Source organism: Haliotis asinina, chromosome 1 (assembly GCF_037392515.1).
Source record: "Haliotis asinina isolate JCU_RB_2024 chromosome 1, JCU_Hal_asi_v2, whole genome shotgun sequence".
In the NCBI taxonomy this organism is placed as follows: Eukaryota; Metazoa; Mollusca; class Gastropoda; order Lepetellida; family Haliotidae; genus Haliotis; species Haliotis asinina.
In genome coordinates, this window is record NC_090280.1 from 18,403,271 (window position 1) to 18,430,024 (window position 26,754).

General features: G+C 38.9%; 1 protein-coding gene and 1 pseudogene across 1 annotated transcript; both read left to right on the forward strand.

The window, feature by feature from the left end:
* The first annotated feature begins 2,093 nt into the window (after positions 1-2,093).
* On the forward strand, positions 2,094-11,712 carry LOC137258304 (fibrinogen-like protein A). The gene is made up of 5 exons (XM_067795977.1): positions 2,094-2,269; positions 9,969-10,087; positions 10,203-10,299; positions 10,948-11,112; positions 11,498-11,712. Exons 1-5 carry the CDS (start codon positions 2,101-2,103, stop codon positions 11,710-11,712), a joined length of 765 nt encoding a protein of 254 aa, XP_067652078.1. The 5' UTR covers positions 2,094-2,100.
* Positions 11,713-16,811: 5,099 nt separating this feature from the next.
* On the forward strand, positions 16,812-19,241 carry LOC137255253 (fibrinogen C domain-containing protein 1-like; annotated as a pseudogene).
* Positions 19,242-26,754: the final 7,513 nt, after the last annotated feature.

Here is a 26,754-nt window from a genome sequence, read left to right on the forward strand (position 1 = left end):
AATTGTGACGTGTTATACTAATAACCACACTAAATGAAATAAATTTTATCTAATTCCATTGAAGTGTTTTCGTTTTACATGCTCTCAGGTGTGAAAATTTGAATGAAAATCATGAATGGAATGAGTGATGAAAGTAGTACCAGTTATGTCAAAGTTCACGTATTAGCCAATCAAATCACTCGAAGGTGTTATGACACTCGATATAAAATGAAGATCAACTACATTTTGTGAAGAATATATATTATAGGATGTACAGACCAACGGTAGGTATTTAGGTATTAAGCTTTCCGAAGCTGGATATATCATAACAAAATGGAATTCATCGTCAATCCTGGCTATGTTACACTTTTCACACAGTCGCAGTGTTCTCATTAGTTATGATATCGCCCACGTTGTAGTCTAGCCATGCCAAGTCGCGACGATATAAGGAACAGTCACCATGTGTTAAATACACTTGCAGTTGTAAGTTCAGTATGAAAGAAGCATAAGAGTCATACTGCTACTACACTGCAGACTAGATTTCCATTCCTGATTTAAAATATCAGTAACACGTTGCTTAAACTCTGACAAATATACTTCAGGACTGCCAACACCTTATCCAGTGAATACATCATTTCATATGCTTTACGTAGATACCTATGATTAGGCATACGGGTAACTCTCAGCCAAAATTTGACACATCTCAACAGAGAAGACGGAGAATATACTTGGAATCTGCCACATTCGCCCATAACTAGAACATTTGGAGCCCTTGCACGAATGCTAAGAAACCGTTTGATAGTACTGTAGACGTTAAAAGCCCCACAACTCGGATCCGTATAACAGTGGCATGATTTGGGAGTCAAATAATGTAAAGAAAACCTTGAAGGTAAACTGCCAATAGGAATAAATCGTTCTTAAAACTTCAAACAAGGCTTTCTTGACCTTTATAGCAAGGGAACTGCAGCGCTGTGGAAAACGTAACTGACCTTTTAGACATATTAAGAGTCAAATCCCATGATTCACAATACCTTTGGAGACTATCAAGACGTCTCTATGTCCTGATTTCGCTATCTGCAACATGTAGACATGAAGGGAAGCAATTACAAGGAAATGATCAGATACATGGAAAGGGGATGAATCATAAACATGTGAAGTGATGACCGACTGACATAGCTGTTTGGGAACAAATGTGTAATCAATTTTGGTGTATTGTGTATTTCTCCTGTTTCCTGTTATCATCATGTTGTCATTTGTCCCACTTCTTTGCCGCCGTAACAGGAAGGTATCCTATTCCGCACAGAGAGATAACCGTTGACGTAAGCGTGACCTGTGCGAGGTTTGATAATTGATAATGTCGGTGTTGAAATCGCCTCACAAGACTGTGTGACTAGTTTCAGAGAGTTCATCAACAACGTCAGATGTTTCATTTAACCGGTCTTGATAGGCAGACAGTGCTATTGGTGGTCAGCCTCGCTGGGTTGATTGACACAGTTGAGCAGATCGATGCTCATGTTGATCACTTGATTGTCCAGACTCGATTATTTACTGACCACCTCCGTAACTAAAGTAAACTCACTCACTCACCCAAACTCACTCACTCACTCACTCATTCACACATTCAGAGTGTACTTTCACAAACAAATGTGATGTACGGCTGTAGACACGAAGTCCCTATGTAATTATTGCGATACATAGGTTTAGCTGGTGACCTGACAACTGAACGATCCACTTTGAAACCGGATCTATTTGGTTTACGTGTTGAATAATGGTTATACAAGTGTTCAGCTCATGTTCATCAAATGGCGTTAGATAAGTGGAAGACAAGTGTGTGCACCATGAGGAGATGGATACCAGAGAGGGCCGGGATTATGACTTACTTTAGTTACAGCAGAGGTCCACTTGTCCTGGCACTGTTTGTCAGTTCAATGTACAAGTACCTCTCGGTGTGTGATACAGCATATAAACACCACAAGTGTTGCCATTGTATGAATCTTATTCCTGTTACATATATAGGGTGTTTTGATTGGCACTGACGTTAGCCTTTAAATACACAGTACTCCACACTCAAGCACCCATTCACTCGGATTCAGTCCGTACAAACCGCTATCATAGAGAAGCATGGTGTTCCGACTATGTCTGTGTGTAGTGCTGGTGGTTGCTTGTGGATATGCTAACATATCCGGCGACTACTGTCAGGTTCTGGACAACTACGACACTTTCAAGACATCCATGGATAACTTCCTGGCTTCCAGGGATGAAACCTGTGGAAACACGGACAGGCGCAGTGGTGAGTACGTCGTAGTGTAGAAAGTTGCGGCATCACTGACTTTACAGATTTGTTAGTATTCTGACAGCTCTATATCTATGCATTTCAACCAGTGGTGAAGGTTTTTCCGAATAGACACACCTCCAAAATGTCACTGGAAAAAAAGTTCACCTTTACAAGCTTGTAAATCTCTTGTAAAGATGATGTTTACAAGACATTTACAAGCTTGGAAAGATGATGTTTACAAGACATTTACAACTTGTAAAGATCCACAAGGGGAGATAACTGGTGGGTGATAGTAAAACGGTCCGCAAGGCCTCAAAGTCACACCTAATAAATCCCAAAGGCTAATTACAGATTGACCCCTGGACATAATTAATGAGGTAATTGGGGCGTGAAATGAGAGTGGGACAGACCACTGTTCAGTGGAGAGTGGTCACTCTGTTACGGGTAGGATACTGATGCTCTTACCACAGTGTTCGGTGGAGTGAAGATGCATGGGTGTTTCTTTCTCTATGCGCAAGCTGTTTAGAAAATAATTCCGACTCAATATCCCACTTATTTTGTGTTTTTGGAACAGTGAATAACAATAACCATAAACAATATCACCTTGTCACCTCTGATAATATGCTAAATGATACAGATTGTGTTGTGATAACATAACACATGACAGTATATGTTGCTATGAATCATGTGGTCGATCCAACCTTTACCAATAGTACCAGTGATACAGATGGATAGGTCACCTTTTGAAATACTTTACAATCATATTTGATTTCTGTTGTTTCTGTTGATTCTTCCCTTCTGTGGTCAGCCAAGCAACAATCAACATAATCCCATAAAATCATTGAGGCATGAAGTCCAATAAGCCGAGTGAACTGTACCTAACTGAATAAGTTTAGGCTTCGTGGGACTACACCTGTTGTACACGGGCTAGTTGCAGTTAACACATACTGCTATATTTAACATAACTAAACAACAACCTTCAGGAATGGAACTCCATGACAGAAATGTGCCCTGGACAAATAACAGGTAAGAGGTTGGCATGGGAGGTTAAAGTAACTTGTTTGAAAAACCCATCCAAACGTTTTCGAGGTGATAAATTTCATGTTGGACTGGGGACGCAAATTAATAAACTGAACATGGTGCAACATAGTGCTGGTCAGACACTGTCCCCAAAAAAGAGAAACATCAAGACCTCCAGAGAGAACTGCCCACCCTGGAGCATAGGGCATTTTTGATATGTTGTATTATTTTGACAGGTTATCTCATGGAACGAAACTTTCTAAAAGGTCACATAAAAAAGGAAAACACAACTTTGCAGATTCTGATACCTTTCGGTATGCAGTTACCAAAACAAATCATAGAAAATGCCAATTCAGCCTATAAAGAAAAAAAACCGCGATGGAAAAAAAATCCGCGAATTCGGAGTTCAAGCGATTCACTAAATTTCACCCAGCGCTGGGGGAAGAAGTAGTTTCAACAGTTGTGCTGCGCTGCGCCCATAACATATACTCAGTGAATAGGTTCGCGGAGCTTGAAACAGTATGCATGCCCGGAGTATGAGATCGTGAGCAGTAGTCTAATCTTGGTTGTGTACACAAACAAGTAAATAATCTACTCGTTACATAAAAAAAACATGTTGATTGTAAGAAGCAGCCTCTACCACAGAGAAAGCTTAATGTCTGGTTTATTGACACCTGTATGTATGGCTGCCTGTCTGCTAAAGACAATATACAATACACAGCTTCAATCATTGACCACATGCCATTTGAACTTAACACCTATCAGGCTATACGCCATAAACAAAATAAATTGATTGATGTCTCATGCACCCGAGTCCTGTCTCAGCCACATTATGCTATAAAGCAGGTGTGATACTTGTAAATATTACGTTTTTTATGTCTCTGGGTTGCAAACAAACTACATCCATTTTTCATGGATGACTGGATCTCACGGAAACTGGTGCAAACGCTTGTCAGTTTCAAGTCCTGCTTTGTACTTGGACGAATGACAGTTTCCAGTAGTTCACCATCTCTACTGAGATGATTTTTGATTGGATCAAATTCAGAGATTTACAAAACCCAACATCTCTACATACATTCTTTATGGATAACAACATAGTGTATTTGATTTTGTTTGACAACGGTATATCAATCCATACTGAAACGATGCATCATATACAATACAAAAAGTTGATATCCACAAAGAATCTTACTTTCTTGTGACTCGCCATACTTCTAAAATGCCCATCAAATACATCTTTCTGAACACACTATGGGCCCCACCTTATGAGCGCTCGGCGTATCAGCAAATGAAGCAGACAATCGGTTGCCGTCGTTACACTTGAGTACACAGCCACCAGCTATGACTGGGTTTGGTCTCCCGCGGGCTTCCTTACGAGGGACGAAAGTCCAAGTACAACCAGGGATACTCTACAATACTCTATATAGGCTCCCTGGTACAACATATTGCACTTCTGAATCGCGATTGTACGCTTGCAATTTTATTTATTTTCTTACAAACAGCAGAACTGATATAATGGAATATATGTTACTAGTACTAGTACTTACAGTGGTGGAATATTTGACATGTTGATATTTCATATGTTTTGGGGTTTTTTTTATCTCGTGATCAATACTAGTAAGTTCTTATCCGCCTTGTGCCTGTAAAATACACAGAATGGCCTTCGTTCGGCTTTGTGCATTGTCATTTTATTCATATGGCATAGGAACCATATTTGAGGTGTGGCTAGTCACACTGCTTCCATTTCCCCCGCAACTCTACTGCATCTTTCTTGGATAAAAAATTGGATAAAAAAACATTTTGAGTTTTAGGCTGGTTTGACATCTTGTAGTGTCATCATCGCGATAATGCGCCGAGGAGTGGGTTGTTTAGGTGGTGAAAGTTGTAATGTGCTGAATGTGTTGCATGACGCGTGAACAAGGAATTTAGCATATCATAACATTGGAATAAATTTGATGTTCGCTTGATAGCGCTCCGTGGTCAATACTGCAGTGTTGGTGGAAATGGTATTCTATAATGCGGAATTTGTTTCACTTTTATAATACTCATGTCTTTCATGCGAATGAAATTACCCCAAAACAAATAGACAGTGTCAAGCTTACACTAGATGTTTATTTACAGATTACAACAAGAAAGAGGAAGATTAAATTTCATACAAAAACATTCCATTTACAAATTTACGGAAAACATGTTGCACATTATTATCAAATATACAATAAAAAAACAATGGGGTAGCATTGTAGTTGTGCATTCTTTAAAACTGGTTTATATTTTGCATTCTTATGGCTCGGGAGGTCTGCCTGTCGCATCCCTTCGACTCGATTTCTGAAGAAAACAGTCAGTATGATTATACTTGCATTAAGTGAATGGTAAACCAATGTGAAAATAGAATCAATGGTTATTCCCATAATCTCATATCAAGTATTATTGATACTTGTGTATTTAGTGCATTAGAACACAGGTGTTGTATGGTACAACCTTTTTTCTCCTTTGAAAGATCACACGGATTAATACAGACTAACAGCTAGTCTCTGAAATGAACATATTTTACTGAAAAACGTTCATAGTGAAAAAAATAATGAAATGGAGCCCTGAGACTTTCTTCATTTTCTGAAGCTAAGGAAATCTAGACTTGCCACATTTTCTAGACTTGCGTGGGCTTTCTTGGATATATATACTTCAGGGTCTGTACGACAGACTAGGATTAATACTGTGGAGTGATTGTTACTGTATCTCCCAGCCTTGAACAAAGCCTCAACACATAACAAGGCCTAATCCCTTGTTCATTGATGAGCAAGTCATGCCAGTAAGGGTTCATTAATTAACAAGGCCTAATGCCTTGATATCATCTCAGTTGAGATTCATCAATTAACATGCCTTCTTCCTTGTTATTTGATGGTAAGCTAAGTTACATAGTGCATCCTCTTAAAACAGTTTCATCTAATTCTTGATTCCCGAAAGCTAGTTAAATTGGTTTTCATGTTTACTTACTGTAGTTTTTCTGGAACATTTTCTCATGACATCACTGTGTTTGTTTTGGTTGTTTTTCTTTCTTGAGACGGTTTCCTTTTTTGTCTGCAAACATCTTGTCATAGCCATTGCAACAAACAAGATACAATACCCTGACAGAAACTTTATGTTTCAATAAAACTAACGTATATTATAGAGTGATTACAGAATTATAACAAGAAGTCGTCACCAAACACATGCAACCGATTCAAACGGTTGAACAAAATCGCCCTTGAACATCACATTTTGTTGCATAATTTTATTGTGCAACAAAAGTCACGTTTGGAGCTCAAGAAAAGAGCATTCTTATTTATATGACAGTAGGTTGTGCTCATTTTTTGCTGTGCACTGATGCATATAGGACAGAGCATTAAGCAGAACTGCAATACCTTGAAACTCAGCGTGCGGAATAACAGGGAGAGCTGCCTTAGCGTTCTTATTCTGTCCTGTTTCCAACCTGAAAAAATACAATTCAAAATTTATTGCACAATGAAGATAAATTCATGTAGAGGTTATTGTAGAAACACCAGACGTTTTACTTGTTGAATGGTTTAATGCATTGAAACTCTTGCAGTTACTGTATTTAAATCATATCAAATTATATTCTTACATCTGTTGTGGATTTAGGGTCATTCCTCTTACAGACTCAGCATTCCGTAGAGCCTGCCTCACAGTTGTCTGTGAAAGTAAATTCATGGGAAAAATGCAATTAGCATTTTGAAAACCTAACAAAATGAATAGCAGGTATTACAACTAAAGTCTTAAATAAAGTCGAATTACTGCTAATACAACATCGTCTAAGAATTTCCTGTCTGAAAACGTTACAAACATTTACAAAGAGATAAACAATCAATTTAGTTTTTAAAATATATTTGTGTTAAATTTGATTTTGAAATGCCTCAGCGATTTTGAAAAGGATATATCTATTAAGGTCACTATTCCATCCATATAATGACGTGTGATATTGGAGCTCAAAATACGTATATGCATAAATACTGGGATTAGTCTGTATTGCTCCGTCATTGTTGTTTTTGATGAAACCTATGTCTGAAAACATAAAGAAGAACGTTTTACGTCTGTAAGAATACGTCCAAAATCAGTCTTATACTAATTATACATTATAATTGAAATTACATGCAACAGGTAATCCTTCAGCTCAACCACAAAAAAAAAACAAAAAAAACAGCTGGTGTTACCTGGGGAATATATTCCACCCCCATAGCCTGATTAAGTCCCAGGAAGGATATTTATGACATGTAGGAAACCTTTGATCAGCCAATTAGTCGAGCTGTTGTTCTCATATCGTGATTCAATATACTAAACACTTACTGAATGGCAGGGATACTCTACGACTCTGTCACAAATATCGCTGACAGATATTCTGAACGGGTTTGTAGATGTAAAGTCTCAAATTCACGGCAGCAAAAATGTCCGTATGTTGGTGTGCAATGATCAACTGCATTTTCCAAACGGGTGTTCATATATGTATTTAGATCTCAAAAGGCCATCAAATTACTTTGAGTTACTCTTCCTCTCTGTAACTTCTCCAACCAAGAAATACCATGGACAGTGCACGTGTACACAACGGTTTGTGAAACATGTAAATAGAGGTATGTCACTTTAATATGAATTTTACCAATTGACCATGTTGTTGAAATAGACTATTGTTCATCAAGACTAAGCGTTATCAAAACACTAACTCAAATCAGCCAAATAATCCCACTAGTGATATCCTCGTTGGACTGAAGTTGTTTATTTTAAGTGTAAGAGGATTATAATAAGGCCTGCTCAACTGGGTTTGGTCGTTTAACTAATCCCACACAGCCATCACCAGCAGAGGGAATGATTTACACATTTCATTTTTTGTGCTTAATTATTGTGTTTGTTTTTAATTGAAAAAAATTAAATGGGATTGTGAACAGTTTTACAGTTTATATCGACACCGGTACCATACAACATACAATACAAAATTTAAATGCAGCATGTGTTGTCACATATGTATATAAATTTGAATTACAAACATGGGTAAAGCTTGAAGACAATCTTATATGGAAATAGTGAATTATCTGATCTTAATAATCTGTCCATCTTAAGATCTGCCTACCTCTTCGTCACTTCTTCTTTTAGATTTGATACTAAACATGATTGAAGAATTAACCTCGTGGTTTGTCATATGATAATCTTTTATTAGAACTTTGGTATATTTACCTTTGTAAAGTGCATTCCACACATACAAACTAATTGTATTAATATAGAGCATTTATGAGAATGTTATTGGTAAGATAATTATTTTTGGTGTCTTGATAGTTAAATTATGGATACTCACCGAAGTAACCATAGACTAAAGACAAAAAACATCTTCAAGCAGAAAGGAAAACCATGACAGAGTATGGAAAAGTTTTTTCCCATCTTGTTGAGTCAGTTGTGTATAAAGTGAAGTAGAAAGTGTAGAACTTTAAGAATTTCTTATATTTGCGAAAGTTACCAAATGCAAAACAGAGTGTACAGTTATGTAAGTTATGTTTTATGTATGAATGATAAATTAAAAAATTATGTACGCCGAACATAAACAAACAAATGATAGACCGGCACGCACCATTTAAATATTCTGTAACATACTTCTTGTAAATGATTATATAAATCTTGTTACACAATGATTTGTCTTAATTCATTTGAGTATTTGCTCATTCCACAGGTACTGACATCACAACCAATTATCTATTGACATGTTTATGAGATTTCTTGAATACGCCAATTACATAACACCGTTAATGAGCACCAACATAAAAGGTCTAGTGACATGTGTTAGTTAGAGAATGCATATAGTTCCCACGGAGTAGAGTGGTAAAATCACCGGAATGAGCTTGGGATGATGATCTCGAACAAAGGTAAGACATCTGTTTTAACAGGCACAAGTACTTGGTATATAGATCAATGCTGGCCGTACACATCAACTTTCATGTTTTCTCGCACCAGACGCAGTTGCATTGATATAAAGCACAAATGGACTATACAAATTATGGCTTATTCCTTTCCATTATTCCATTCAGTTTTCATGAATAAATATGTCACATGCAAGATCTATTATGCATATCAACAGTAAGAACTATAACAGAACAAAAAATATAATCAATTAGTAAGTATACAGATTCATGGGGATTCTTGAGAAATGGAAAAATTGAAAGAAGTAGTGGTAAAATCCTTCCTAAATTTACAAAAGTTTACAAGCCTTGTAAACATCACCTTTACAATCGTTGTAAATGTTTGTAAATATGACATTTAAATTTTGTAAATTTTTGTAAATCACCATTTTTTTTCTTGTGTGTCTTTGTACAATGGACATAGAAAAGCGGCACATTCCTCGCTCCTTGTTAAGGATTGTCACATGATGTCATGGCTCCGAGCTTGGTTGGTGAAAGTTACATTGTTATATGCTTCAATAAAATGTTATTCAGCTTTCTCCTGTTATTAAATTTAACATTCACTTTTCACCTCGATAGAATAATAAATGGTTGAGAATTTTGCGTTGATCCTGATTTTCAAGATGCAAGTAAAGAAGGATTAATTCCAGGAACAACATTCACTGTTCCAAGTGGTTGATATACGCCGAGACTGCAAGAGACATTATGTAAATGAGGAAATATCGAAATAACCCCAAATACACTAAGGTCTTCATATTGAACAGACTGTAAGAGCATGTTGGACGAGTTTCCCGAAGCTGAGGACGGAGTTTACCGAATCAACCCGACAGATGGGAAGGGATCATTTCTGGCCTACTGTGACATGACTGGCGGAGGATGGTTGGTAAGTTCCAGACAATATCTGCAGGATGACAATTCTTCCTTCATGTGTAATGGTAATGTCAATTTGTCATATATCTCAATATTCGCACAATGGGACACTGATTTTCCATGAACAGGTATTTCAAAGGCGACTGGACGGGTCAGAAGATTTCTATCGAACCTGGTTTGAATACATGGACGGATTTGGAAACCTCACCCGAGAGTTTTGGCTTGGTTCGTACAAACATCAATTTCCCGTCAGAACCAAGAAGGCTTCGTACTTCCGTGACATTATACTCTTTTCATGGTTTAAGTGTTGAGTATTTGACCACAAAAACACAGTGAAGCATATGATAGTGTTCTTCTGTCTTAGTTCTGGGTCTGTGATAACTTGGTGTCTGATATGTTGTATGTCAAATTGGTTTTCTGTAACTAGTATACAAAGAAACTGTTGTTACCGAGGTTTAAGACAAATATGCACAGCTTTCATATATAAGGTCGAAGAGATAGAATAGCGCTTCTTAAAAACGGATTTCGAAAAAAGTCGTGATAAATATTTTATTATATTTAAGCCAAAAGTAAATCATTCCCGTACAATTATGCATTTGCGACTGGATTGTGTGTTGGAGTGTGAACAGAGAGATCCTTCTTGTCGTCAGGTTGTACACAACGGCTGGATTCCCGACATGGAACAACTGAAGAAACTCAGGGTCTCTATTGCGGTTTTTCAGTAATACTCCATAGTATCTTGCTGTACTGACTGACTCGCCTCCTTGACCCGGGGTGTCACTAAAACCCATGATTGAGTTTTCATGTCATACAGTGTGTGACTGGAGTCTTCTCCAGAACTTCGTGAGAACTTAAGATGTGGTCATATTTCAGGAAATGAGAAGATACACAGAGTGACAAAGCAGAAAACCTATGAACTGAGAATCGATCTGGTGAACAAATCAGGAAATCACTTCTTTGCTGAGTACAACAATTTCCACCTGGGCAGCATGTCAGAGTTCTACACTCTCTTCATCGGGAAATATTCAGGAACAGCTGGTGAGTATGTTGGAAATATTACTTTGTGTTTGTTTCAGAATGTCATATATTCTTATTGTGTTGATTAAATCATTGTTCCTTCTAACTGGATGATTAGAATGAAGGAATGTAATACCCTATTGTGAAGGTACACATTTCTCCATAAAGGAAGCTATGAATCAGTTAATCGTTATGTGAAACGGGAGATGACACGTGAGCATGTTGCTCAATTTTAGCATAAATCTGTTTGTACACAGCTCTCGTTGACACTGTGTTCATACTATTCTGTGTTTGGCTCAGACGCATACAGTGTTGTTAAACAAGCCAGGACTGAGCAGTATGTTACGGCTCAGAATGGAGTGTTCAAGTAATAGTCAGAAATATGCTAATGTTTGTGTATTTTCAGGAGACAAGATGTTGTATCACAACAACACCAGATTCAGTGCAAAGAATTTGGATCTGGATGCACAATCCGGGAACTGTGCTGTGACACATAAAGGGGCTTGGTGGTTCAAATCGTGCTACAACTCACACCTGAATGGTCTGTACAGTGTGAGACCTCGATGGTTTGGTTTGTCAGGACTTAAGTTTTCCTCCATGAAGATTCGACCTCTCAACTAAATGATGATTACTTGGTCACGTAGAGTATCACCACCACAACAATAACACATTTACATCACACTATCACAACACGGACACTGACTCTTTTACATCACACTACACTGAGATCAAACAACTACGTAAAAATAAGAATTATTGAATCAATATTTAGTTATGAATGCAGGAGACATGTGGATGACAGTCTTAATAAACCAGAACTCAGAGCAACAGTAAAGTGTACTGACATGGAAGTTGAATCTGAAATCCAATCAATGTTAGGAATAATTATCCGACATTATCCTGGTTAGAGCGGTGTTTGAGGTAACTGCAGAAGTTACGTCACTTTACGCAATGAATACGAGAATGCCAATCAAGGTAGGTATGCAATGTTGTTGACTTTAACAGTGAAGGGTATTTTATGTGCGCTTGTATCAGTTCCTTTGAGCAAAGGGTGGTGAGGACGTTTGTGTGTGCACGTTTGTGTGTGCACGTTTGTGTGTGTAATGTGTGGTGTGTACATGCTTTTGTGAGTACAGCGTGCACAGTTCAGCTGCAGCTCACATAAACTAGCCATTGAAACTGGCAGATGTTCAGATATGCCAAGGCATGAAAGACTGTGTAAAGTCTGTAACACTGAATTCGTCGTGACTAAATGTCACTTCCTGCTGACTTGTGTAACTTATGGTAACCTCCACCAAAGATACACACCCCTTAAATATTCTGCATTCCTAACTATGGCAAAGTTAAACCTACTCATATCTTCCCACGACGAATCAGTTATAGGAACCGTGACCTGCTACATTTTCCATGCCTCCAACCTCAGTAACAAAGCTCTCGTATAGAATAAATCCTATGTAGCATACATCACTGATTATTAATATGGGACCTTACTATCCCAGCCTCTTGTGGTACCTGCACTCGTGTTTTGGATGTGTAAAACTTATTTCTATGCCCCGATATATCTGTACCTTGTCAAAACCCATGAATTACCGGTTACGAACCGTTCTATTTTCCAAGTCTTGATGACTTGTATGGGTATCCATGGTAACAGGTTGCATTTGATATGGTCTGTTATAACTGTTAGGACTCAAACCTCTTTTTTGTACCTTGTAATGTTGTATTATGCATCATTGATCGTGGAATGCTATATATTCCATGCGTGGACACACCTGTATAAACATTCTGTGACTATCGATTGTATGTATTTGTCGTACCTGCATAAGTCTTGATCACTGAACGTAGAATACAATGGCCTTCGTGCCCTGGTACACATAAATAGGTATTTTGCAATACAGATCGATAGTACCATCATATAGCCTTGCTTGCATTCCTGTATTATGCATAGACTATGCTGTACAGTGGGCTCTGTCATAAACGTTTGTACTTAGTAGTATGAAACTAGGTGTTTTGGATTGTGGAATGCTATATTTTTCATGCTGGGACACACTTAGATAAATTCTCTATCAAATAGCTTGTTTTGCTGTGCTTGCTTAAGTCTTTGTATAATGCATGGTCCTTGTTGTTGTACATAGGACGCACTCATTGTACTGAATAAGGAGAATTGAATTGAGTACAGCGTGGTGTGCATGTTTGTGTGTAAAGTGTGTTGTGTAGATGCTAGTGTGTGTACAGGGTGGTGAGTACAATGAATGAATGAGTGAATGAATGAATGATCTTTACTTCCTCCAGTAACTTCGGCGAGTGCTTTTTCTGTTAACCCAACGCACATACTTAACACAACGCACACAGTGATGTATTGTAAAGAGAAAAAGGGAAGTTTTACAATGGATCATTGTCTATAGCTCACTGTCTATACATGTACCAGTGATTTCAGGATCTTGGAGCTTCGAAGGCTCTGTGATTGCTTCGGCATAACCTCCCAAGGAACATCGGCTTCATTGTGTCTACAGTAGCTGTCACAGTCCTATAGCTAATCTTTTTGAATAGTTGGAACGATCGAAGATCTCTGACGAACATTTTACACAGTTGGTGTAAAGTGACGCTATATAGTTTCAATGTTATTTGTTCTTGTCCGAGACATATTTGACCACCGCTCACTCGCGTAGAAGGAGCATGGAATTATTACTCTACGTCATACAGTAAGACCACAGGGGCTTGTTTTGCTGAAAAGAATACGTCCTGGGTCCAACAAGCGTACACTGACATCCATATACGTGTACCTTCTTTGTATGTATGTGGATATGAGTGTACACGTGTTCTACCCAGGACATATTATTTTCAGTAGTACAAACCTCTGTGGTTTAGCCAACAGGTTGGATTTAGGCCACCAGCTCTAAGACCAATATCTCCAAGTGAGTTCAAGGTTTCTCTCGCCTTAGCACGAGATCTCGTACTCCTTTCGGATTCCGAATGAGTACTCATAAAGGATCCTGCGTATATTGTGTTCGATTTCATGGACGGTATGTGATTACCCAGGCTGAAAGGGCATGACTGGTCAATTATACCTTAACCCTGGAATGCTAGGACACAGTGTTTGCTGTATATGTCAGTCTCCATTGGCAAGCATATTGATGGTTAGTTTCTAAGGACACATGTGTCGGCCACTACTTATGACTTATGAGAGTCGTGATTAGGACTACTGTATGGTGATCACGTCCAAGAATAAGACCTTGTCGTAAATGATGAAGGCGTGCGACAAGGGCGTGTCTTATAGGCTACATATATGTTCATTTATATACACAAATAACATCCATGCGGATAAGACACACCCTTGCCGTACGCCTTGTCTGACTTTGAACGTTCGACTTGTCTTGTCAGTATGTTTGACACATCCAGTCGATTCATGGTACGACTGACGTATTATGTGTCAGTCTTTCCCTTGCACACCAAGCATAAATAGGTTTAGCATCAGCCTGTTGTGGCAGATGCGATCGAAAGCTTTCTCGTTGTCGAGAAAGAAAGTGGATCCGTTGGAGGACCTTTCCGAGTAAAAAGATATCACTTCTTTGAGTACATAGGTAGCCAAGTTTGCACCATCCTCTGGTTGCAATCCACACGGCAGTCTATGTGGAAAATCAGGTTCCATATATTTTACATACCTCTCAGTTCCGTCCAACTGTATCTTCTCAAACATTTTTTTCCGATGACGGAGATTAAGGTGATAACTCTGTAATTCGCTGGATCTGATCTGTACTTTTTGTTTCCTTTGTATATTGGAAGAACTGTTCCGGGTCTTAACAAAGCAGGGATATAACAGGCATGTGCCATCATGTTAAAGAATTTCCTTAATTGTTTGAGGACCACACCGAGAACGACACAAATATGTCCATTAGTGGTTTGGTTCGTTCGAGCTGATTTTCTCATTTTTTGGCATTGTTTCAATAGTTTAGTTCACACACGTCAATGTCCATTTTGAGTATAGTGGTATCGTCATGTATAGTGGTATTCTTAAGATCTGGTCTACCCTAGAGTGGGTCTCATTACGAAAGTCCTTATCAATCTCTGGCAGTTCAAGAGGTGATAATAGATCTGCATAGTTGTCTGCCCACAAATTACTAACTTCAGCCTTGTACTTCAGGTGTGTTCTAACGGTCTTAGTTTTTCTTTGAATCCTAACAATCCGGTTGAATTCAGGAATATCTACTTCGCGAGCAGAGTTTAACTCCATGTACATATCTTTATCCCACTGTCTCCCGGATTGTCTCCCTTTTACAATGCCGAAAGTCACATTTAACCTGTTTGTATAAGGTATACGAGTCGTTATCAGCACCTCGGGCCTGCCTTCAGTTGGTCAAAACCTCCCTGTTTCGTGCATCCTGTAGTGATACAGATCGAGATTCGACCGTTTCCAGTAAGGTTTCAGGTACGGTCTGTGGTGTCCACTAGGCATTTGCTCATCAGCAGACTTCTTTAATGCACTGACAATTTCGTCAAAGTAGTTCTCTATCATATCTGTTCCTGCAGTCCCAGTCACTGGCGTTATGTCACCTAGCAATCTATGTACCTCGGCTTCGAACATATCAGTTTGTAGTTGACTAGCTTTTGATCTCTTGTGGGGAGTAGATGGTATACTACCTTTACATGTAGTACTATTGAGCATGTCGACATGAAGGGAAACAGATAAAGGGAAATGATCAGATATATGGAAAGGGGGTGAATCATAAATATGTGAGTTCATGCCCGACTGTCCTAGGTGTTCGGGCACAAATGTGTAATCAATTTTGGTGTATTGTGTGTTTCTCCTGTTTCAGTGTTATCATCATTTTATCTTTTGTTCCACTTTGTGCCGCCATAACAGGAAGGTATCATATTCTGCTAAGAGGGATACTGTTGAAGTAAGCGTGACCTGTACGAGGTTTAATAATTGATAATGTCGGTGTTAAAATCGCCACACAAGATAGTGTGACTAGTTTCAGAGAGTTCATCAACAACGTCAGATGTTTCATTTAACCGGTCTTGAAATATGGACAGTGCTATTGGTGGTCAGCCTGGCTGGGTTGATTGAGACAGTTGCGCAGATCTTTGATCATGTTGACCACTTGATTGTCCAGTCTCCATTATTTACTGAATATCGCCCAATAACTGGACTATTGCTGAGTGCGACTTAACTAAACTAAATTAAAAACTAAAGTCACTCACTCACCCGAACCCATTCACTCACTCAGAGTGTACTTTCACAAACAAATGTGATGTACGGCTGTAGACATAAAGTCCTTGTGTAATTGTTGAGATGATACATAGCTTTAGTTGGTGACCTGACAACTGAACAATCAGTTTTGAAACCCGGATCTACTTTGTTTTAAGTGTTGAATAATGGTTATACAAGTGGTCGACTCATCAAGTGTAGTTAGATAAGAGGTAGAAAAGTATGTGCACCACGAGGAGATGGATACCAGGAAGAGCCGGGATTATGACTTACTTTAGTTACAGCAGAGGTCCACTTGTCATGGCACTGTTTGTCAGTTGAATGTACAAGTATCTATCGGTGTGTGATACAGCATATAAACACCACAAGTGTTGCCATTGTGTATATCATATTCCTGTTACATATGTAGGATATTTTGATTGGCACTGAAGTTAGCCTTTAAGTACATAGTACTCCACACTCAAGCACCCATTCTCTCGGATTCAGTCCGTACAAACCGCTATCAGAGAGAAGCATGGTGTTCCGACTATGTCTGTGTGTAGTGTTGCTTGTTGGTGGTGGATATGCTAACATATCCGGCGACTACTGTCAGGTTCTGGACAACTACGATACTTTCAAGACATCCATGGATAACTTCCTGGCTTCCAGGGATGAAACTTGTGGGAGTACGGACATGCGCAGTGGTGAGTACGTCGTAGTGTAGAAAGTTACGGCACCACTTACTTTGAAGCTTTGTTAGTCTTCTGACAACTCGATATTAATGCTTTTTTTTAACCAGTGGTAACAGCTTTTCCGAATACACACACCTCCCAAATGTCTTTGTACACTGGATAGTAAGACTTAGGAAAGTGGCAGATTCCTCGCTCCTGCTTGTTTTTGAAACTTACAATACATTTTCAGTTTCTGTTTTCTTACATACTTTTTGAATAAACAGTATTAGGAGCGTCATATGATGTCATGACTCTGACCTTGTTTGGTGAACGTTACATTGTTATGAGACTTTAACATTCACGTTTCACCTCGATATCTACAGTGTTTTAAATTTAATCGTATTGATAGAAGTATTGCCATAATTCTACGTCAATGCTGATTTTCAAGATACAAGTTACGAAACGTTGATTCCAGGAACAACATTTACTGTTCTAAGTGATTGATATACACTGAGACCGCAAGAGACATTATGTAAATGAGGAAATACCGAAATAACCCCAAATACACTAAGGTCTTCATATTGAACAGACTGTAAGAGCATGTTGGACGAGTTTCCCGAAGCTGATGACGGAGTTTACCGAATCAACCCGACAGGGGTCATTTCTGGCCTACTGTGACATGACTGGAGGAGGATGGTTGGTAAGTTCCACACAATATCTGTAGCATGACAATTCCTCCTTTAGTGTGTAATGGCAATGTCAGTGTGTCATATATTTGTGTCAACAGGTATTTCAAAGGCGACTGGACGGGTCAGAAGATTTCTATCGAACCTGGTTTGAATACATGGACGGATTTGGAAACCTCACCCGAGATTTCTGGCTTGGTTCGTACAAACATCAATTTCCCGTCAGAACCATAAATGCTTCGTATTTCTGTGATGATATACTCATTCCATGGTTTAAATTTTCAGTATTTCACTACAAGTGATCTTTGTTCTCGGTCTGTGATAAGTTGGTGTCTGATATGTTGTAAGACATAATTAGTTGTATCTGTCTGTAATTAGTATACAAAGAAACTGTCATTATTGTTTAAGGCAAATAAGTATAGATTTTATGTATAAGGGCGAAGAGATAGAATATGACTTTTTGAAAACGAATTTCGTGAAAAGAAAGTCGTGATAAATATTTTATTGATATTTAAGTCAAAAGTAAATCATTTCCGTAAAATTAAGCATTTGCGTCTGGGTTGTGTGTTTGGGTGTGAACAGAGAGATCCTTCTGGTCGTCAGGTTGTACACAACGGCTGGATTCCCGACATGGAACAACTGATGAAACTCAGGGTCTCCATTGTGGTTTTTCAGTAAGACTGCTGTATCTTGCTGTACTGATTGACTCGCCTCCTTGACCCGTGGTGTCACTAAAACCCATGATTGAGTTTTCATTTCACACAGTGTGTGACTGGAATCTTCTCCAGAATTTCGGGATAACGTACGCTGAGGTCATATTTCAGGAAATGAGAAGATACACAGACTGACGAAGCAGAAAACCTATGAACTGAGAATTGACCTGGTGAACAAATCAGGAAGTCACTTCTATGCCGAGTACAACAGTTTCCACCTGGGCAGCATGTCAGAGTTCTACACTCTGTTCATCGGGAAATATTCAGGAACAGCTGGTGAGTATGGTGGTAATATTGTTTCAGAATGTCATATATTCTTATTGTGTTGATTAAATCATTGTTCCTTCGAATTGGATGATTAGAATACCGCGAATGAAGGAATGTAATAAATTATTGTCAAGGTACACATTTCTACGTAAAAGAAGCTATGAAACCGTAAATCGTTATGTAAAAAGAGAGAGAACATGTAAACATGTCAATTTCAGCATAAATCTCTGTGTACACAGGTCTCGTTGACGCTGTGTTCATACTATTCTCTATTTCGCTCAAACGCATACAGTGTTGTCAAACAAGCCATGACTGAACGGTGTGTTACAGTTCAGAATGGAGTGTTCAAGTAATAGTTAGAAATCTGCTGGTGTTTTCAGGCGATCAGATGTTGTATCACAACAACACCAGATTCACAGCAAATAATCTGGATCTGGATACAAACTCGAAGAACTGTGCTGTGACGTATAAAGGGGCTTGGTGGTTCAACTCGTGCTACAACTCACACCTGAATGGGCTGTACAATAAGGGACCCCAATGGAGTGGTTTGTCAGGACTTAAGTCTTCCTCCATGAAAATTCGACCTCTCAACTAAATGAGGATTACTTGGTCACGTAGAGTATCACCACCACAGCAATAAAACATTTTCAGTTTGAATGTCAATTTGAATAATTTTGTAATCTATCTGCAAACCATAAAGAACAACATTTATCCTTCATCTTCCACCAGTGTTTTCTTGTTTACAACACATTCATAACCTGAACCGTGTACTCTTGCATACACAGTCTTAAACAGAGAAGTGCGCTTTCAGCAATTTATTTCCATAAATTCGTCATTCAGACAATTGCTTTGTTTCAGTTCCGTTAATGATACTGGGACTGCCTTATTTCCAAACGTCGAATGGCGATATTTCGGTCAGTAGCATTGAAAGTTTTATATTTTAAAACATATCTTTATCTCGAAATGTTTGTAAAGAAATTTGGTTTGGATTTTAGAGTCGATGTCGTCATTCATGTTTCCGACATATTGCTCGTGCATTACTGAGAAAAAGTTTTCGACATGCACTTTCAAGTATCATTTTCATGTTTAATAACTAACGTTTACAAGCATATTGTGTGATGCGTTGGCACATTAGTACGATTAATGGGACTCAAACATCGGAGTTGTCTTAATAAGGATAGCTGTCAAAATGTATCGAAATCAGCTTCTAAAAACGCCTATTCTATCATGAGGGTAACTTCATGAGGTAAACAAGTATCTTATCGCTACACAAACAGATTTACATGTACGCCTACGTTTGTTGTGGCTTCATCTTTGACAAGGACCAGTGCACTCAACAGTACTTCGGGTTATTGGTAGAACTGAATAGTGGTAGTGCAATAGCTGCGACAACTTCTATCTCAACAGAGTTAACAGAAGGCAACCTGACCGGAATGGATGGACCGGTGCAACGTCTTTATTTATGAAGTACGACCTCTCAACTAACTGGCGATGTTCCCAACATGTCTTGCTTCAAAACGAACACTTATTAAAGTGTCGTTTTAAGTCGCGAATGCTGACATAGATAGTTATAAATACACCAGAGGAGATAAGAGGACGCATCACACCCTCGGATGTTTCATTGTGATATCATCACATCTGATCCATGTGATGATACATTGATGTTCTTTTCAGTTACAATGTTCTGTGTACAGGGTTCTCTGTTCAGCATTCACTGTTCATTTTGTTTATTGTTCGGTGTTCGGTGTTCACTGTGTTCAAAGCGGAGTGTTCACTGTTCGGTGTTCAATGTTCAATATCTGTGTTCACTTTTCAGTCACAGTGATCCGTTTTGAATGATCGGTGATGGGTGTTTTCTGTTCAGTACTCAACGTTCGATGTTCATCGTTCAGTGTTTACTGTTATATTCAGCATTCAATATTAAGTTTAGAAATCACTGTTCGGTGTTCACTGTTCAGTGTCCATGTTCACTTTTCATTTACAGTTTTCCACGTTGAGTGATCGGTGGTCGGTGGTTGGTGGTTACTGTTCAGTAATCACTGTTCACTGTTCAGTAACAGTTTTAAGTGATCAGTGATCAGTGACGTTTGTTCACTGTTCAATATTCATAGAATGGTGTTGAGTTGAAGAGTATGTTTACAGAGTGAAATCTTCATACAGGGTATTGAAGACACAAATAAAGGCAGGGTTAGATTCATTCGAATATAATTTGGTAATGTATTGTAAAGACAACTTTATACGTCTTTGTGCAACGTAGAGACTGTCAACAGGTGAAGTTCTGGAAGACTCAAGACAAAGTCTTTGACCTTGGTGATGGAGAGAATCAAGAAGTTTAAGGTTGCTTTTGCAGGCTCCATCATAAACGATGAAGCCATAATCAAGTTTTCAACGGACCAGCGATCGGTATAGGTCTAGGAGGGTAGCTTGATCCCCTCCCCACTTGAGCCGGAAACAACTTTCAACAAATCGAGTGCTTTCAGGCGTTTGGCTTTACGAGACTTGATATGCGGCAAAAAAGTTAAATGGGAATCGCAAACTAGGCCCACGAACTTGGCCTTCTTTACAACTTTAATAAAAGTGCCATTTAAAGATCGTTCTGGGTCCTTATGGGGCTTATATTTTCTACAGAAATGTATACAATTCGATTTGGATTTAGAAAATTTAAAGCCGTTTTCAAGACACCATTTATTTATTTTGTTCTATATAAGTTTTGATCTATATAAGTGAAGGAGGGTAGCTTGATCACCTCCCCACTTTGAATTAGAAACGACTTTTAATAAATCCAGCGCCTTCAGGCATTTATTTTTAGGGACTTGATATGGGGGAGAAACGTTAAATGTGAGTCGAAAATCAGACCCAAGAACTTTGCCTCCTTAACAACTTTGATGGGAGTACTATTTAGAAACAATTCTGGATCTTTATGCGGTTTGTATTTCCTACAGAAATGTATACAATTGGTTTTCGTTTTAGAAATTTTAAAGCCGTTTTCTAGACACCATTTGTTAATTTTGTTTAAACATAACTGCAGTTGTCGTTCAATAGTATGCATATTTTTCCCGAGACAAGAAATATTAAAATCATCCACAAATAATGATCCATCAATTGAATCATTTAAAACCTTAGATAAGCATGGAATCCGAGAAGGGACATTGTCGCGTTGTCGCATTGTCGCGTTGTCGCCCTCTCAAAACCAAGCAAAATGAGGCAAAAATTAACCAAAGCGCGACAATGCGACAACGCGACATTTCGCCTGTTTGTCGCATTGTCGCGATGTCGCGTGTCGCGTGTCGCGTTTCGAATAACATTTTCTCTGTTCCTCCAAAGTACGACACGCGACATAGCGACACTTTTCAAGGTCAAAATATGTCGCGTTGTCGCATTGTCGCCCTATCTACGATGTGTAAAAAAACCTAAACATTTACTAAAACGCGACATGCGACAATGCGACATATTGAAATGTCGCATTGTCGCCCTTTCCGATTACCGATGCGATGATAAATGATAGTTTTTGGATTCCGCCGTAACTAATAAAACGCGACACGCGACAATGCGACAAAGCGACATTTTGACGAAATGTCGCGTTGTCGCATTGTCGCGTGTCGCGTGTCGCGTTTTAGTAAATATCTTATAATACATACTGTGGTCAATATTTTAACCAAACGCGACGCGCGGTAATGCGTGAATACATTTCATCAAAATTTTATTAGTTACGGCGGAATGTAAAAAAAAAAAACTATGACAAGCATGATTATTTTTCGATATTTTTAAAGGGTTCAGATAGCCAGGGATCGACATCAGAACAATGATAAATGAACGTACATCTAGTCGTAAAGTCCAGAGGGGTTGAGTGTCGTTGCTTAACGGGATGGTTCTATTCAGACTGACCCTTTTGCTGAATTTTTTTTGATACAGCAGCCGTAGGTTTGAAACGATACAAGTACATTTGTACATGTGTATCGCTGGATCTAGTATCCGTATGAAAAAATTATGAGGCATATTGTGAATCGGGTTATGTGCAGGATTAATAATATAGGATTCAAACGGAAATGAAAACGGGCATCACAATACATCATTGTAATGAAATACCGTGCTATTTATACCAATAAACCTTGGGTCAGTGGAGTGGAGCGGCGAGAAGAGTGAGAGGAGTGAGGGAGGGAAAGCTGGTTCCTGGCACTACAAGTGTACGCAACTCTACCAAGTGATGTCATTGTTTCTAATATCTTACTGCTAACAGTCCATTCGTAAGGCTTTTTCCCACTATGACGTTCAAAGTCGACCTAAACTGTCATTGAGGTGACGGATGGTTAAGTGATATCTCATTCTACTTGGTATCCATCCACTGCTGGCTGAACAGAGGCAGATCTCAGACAAATTCATCAGCGTCGGACAGGACTGTACCACGAAACTGTCAGGAGCCACATTATGGGACATAGTGACCCATTCGAGGACATCACCTGATGAATTTGCCGATGTGGCTTGAATTTTAACAATATTTTAGTTTTTCACAACCTGTAATCACAACCTGTCATGGAAATGTCCAAAGTGATTAATGTGTATGGTGCTGGTATTCGAACGTATGATAATAACTATCTGGTGTGACTAAGAGACTAACTCTGCTCAGCAAACTGCCCCGCCTTGAATGACAGGGGTACAGTGCGCCGTGATTACAATGAATAGTTGCGCTACTAATTCGATTTGCTGCAAGAACACACTTGACTGGCTAAATCCATTTGCAATATGTAAAACAATAAAGAAAGATTTGCATTAAGTTCAAGAAGAGAAGGCCCATTGCCATTTCGAGCACTACTTCATTTCAAAAACCATTGGAGGTAAGGAAGACCAGTGAAGTCTGGAATAGAGTATAACATTTTCAGCGCATGCGTAGATTAATTCACTTTCTACACATGCGCACCGGTAACAAAAAGGGCGACAACGCGACAATGCGACATACATTTTGTCGCATTGTCGCGTGTCGCGTTTCAGTCAATTTGTTAAATGCAGATTATGGTCAATATTTTAACAAAGCGCGACACGCGACAGTGCGACATCGCGACATTGAAATGTCGCGTTGTCGCATTGTCGCGTGTCGCGTTTTAGTGAATTCTTACATATCTTAGATAGGGCGACAATGCGACAACGCGACATATTTTGACCTTGAAAAGTGTCGCTATGTCGCGTGTCGCACTTTGGAGGAACAGAGAAAATGTTATTCGAAACGCGACACGCGACATCGCGACAATGCGACAAATAGACGAAATGTCGCGTTGTCGCATTGTCGCGCTTTGGTTAATTTTTGCCTCATTTTGCTTGGTTTTGAGAGGGCGACAACGCGACAATGCGACAACGCGACAATGTCCCTTCTCGGATTCCATAGATAAGCTATTGATCTTAATGCTAAACAATGTGACAGACAAAATACTGCCTTGGGGGACACCCTGATCCTGATTGTAATGATCAGACACGGTTGAATCCACTCGGACTTGAAATCTTCTATCTTTTAGGAACTGTGAGATAAAAAGAGGTAAACGACCTCTCAAAACAAAATCATGCAAATCCTTTAAAATACCATGCTTCCAGGTCGTATCATGAGCCTTTTCAAGATCAAAGAAAATTGATACAGCGTGTTCTTTATTAACTATGGCATTTTTGACAAAGGATTCTAATCGTACCAAATGATCAATGGCACTACGATTTTTCCTGAAACCACATTGATTGTTTGTTACAAGGTTATTGGTTTCAAGATACCAAGTCAATCTATTATTCACCATACGTTCCATGGTTTTGCGGACACAGTTAGTTAGAGATATCGGTCTGTAATTCGACGGATCTGTATGATCCCTGCCAGGTTTTGATATCAGGACTACAATGACATTACGCCATGAAGGTGGAAGTTCTCCAGACGTCCATATTTGGTCAAATATATCTAAAAGTGTCATCAGACATGGTTCAGATAAATGTTTCAGTAGCTGGTAATGGGTCACCAGTTGCAGTGTCATGAGCTTGCTTAAGGGCAGTTTGTAGCTCATGTAATGAAAACACTTCATTGTAATCTTCACCATTATTTGAGTCGAAATTAACTTTTGTCTTTTTCTTCTGTTTCTGATATTTCTGACACTCAGGGACATAATTTGCCGATGATGAATTCTTTGAACCATGTTCCAGACCTAGCCCATTGGTGTGCGTGAATTAATTTGGAGACAGTTCCTCCAAGGTTGTCGTTTGTTTTGTTTAAAGGTACGACGTGCCTTTGCATTCAATATTTTAAATTTGTTTAAGTTGAGGACAGTTGGGTGATATCGGAAATATTTTTCTGCCCTTTTCCTCGCTTTCCTGGCTTGTCTACAATCTGTATTAAACCATGGTTTCCGTACATGTGGAGTTGTAGAGGATTTTGGTATACACGCATCAGCAATTTCATTTAAAACGTCAGAAAAACACTTAACAGAATCAGTTATATCGCTGAAACATTCGGGTCTTAGTTTAAAAGTCGGTAAAGTTTGAAACAAGGACCAGTCTGCCTTAGAAAAGTTCCATCTTGTATATGATGGAGAGCCATATGGATTAATTTCTGATAAAATAGTTGGAAAGTGGTCACTTCCGCAGAGGTCATTGTGGACTGACCAATCAAATTCATTAAGTAGATTAGAGTCTGCAAGCGACAAATCTAGAGAAGAGTGAATGGCAGTTGCAGGATGCAGATAAGTGCTTGAATCGTCATTAGATATACACAAGTCATTATTGGATATAAAATCTCCCAATATTTTACCTTTAGTGTTAGTGTTTGCACCGCCCCAGATCGAGTTATGGCCATTGAGATCACCCATTATGATACAGGATTTAGGGAGTTGGTCATAGAGAGCTTGAAGATCAGACAGCTGGAGTGTCAAAGAAGGCGGAATATACAAAGAGCACAGTGTAAAGGTAACGTGAAGAGTTAGTCTCACAGCAACAACTTGGACATTAGTTGTGAGTGTTAGAGGACTGTGGATAACGTCCTGCTTTACAAGGATTGAAGGTGAAAAAGAATGATAAGCAAAGAACTGACGTAAATTAAAAGTATCTATCTGCTTCAGATAGGTTTCCTGCAGACAGAAACCTGATGGAGCAAAATCTTGGACTAATAACTGTAACTCATTAAAATTGGTCCGTAATCCTCTACAATTCCACTATATTATATTTTTGGAATGGACTATCTTTTAGGCAGAATAATTGGGGATCTATCCCGCCCCATTTTAGAGGGCGACAGTTATGTGCCCTGGAATGGGAGTGTTCGGACACGTCCATATCCTCAAGTGAACCATATTTATTATATAGCTGAACTGGATTTTCTGATCCCTTTGATACTCTGCTACTTTGAAGTTTTTTAGTTGAATCTGACCTTGGTTTCGGCTTGCTTTTAATGGCCTGTTGAACATTTGTTGATTGTTGATTGAGATGGTGATTTGTCCTGTGGTATGAACGTTTCACCTTGAGACTCAGATTGGATTTGGGATGAAATAACAACTGTTGTTTGAGTGGATTGTTCTGGGGAAAATCTCTCGGGAGTATCAGTTTTCACCCATGTCGAATCTGTTTGACAGGTGATTGACGTAGTTGGGACTTCGGCCTGTTTAAAACAAAAGGTTGTATCAGATAGCGTTCTGGAGACTGATGCGCACGTTTCGGTCTGTCCTTGGGTTTGTAGGAGTCTTTTAGCTTCTGCATAACTGATGTTTTTACTGAATTTAATCGTATTAATCTCCATCTGCTGTTTCCACATCGGGCAGTCCTTAGAGGAAGATGAGTGTGTTCCAAAGCAGTTGGCGCACTTTTTTAAAATTGCTGTCACAGTCTTCTGTTACATGTGTCTTCTCACTGCAGTGAGCGCATGTAAAAGACAATGTGCAGGTGTTCATACCGTGGCCAAACTTCTGACATTTGAAACATCTGAGAGGGTTAGGAATGTATGTATCAACCCTGATATTGCAGTATCCTGCCTTAAGTGACTGAGGTGCAGATATGTGTTTGTCTGGTGGATGTCTGATGGATGGTGATAAACCGTTTTACAAGGGTAACTCCTTGATCTTTCATTTTTGTGACTATATCCAGTTCTGTCATGTCAGCGAACAATCGATCCTGATCTCGTACAATACCTTTGC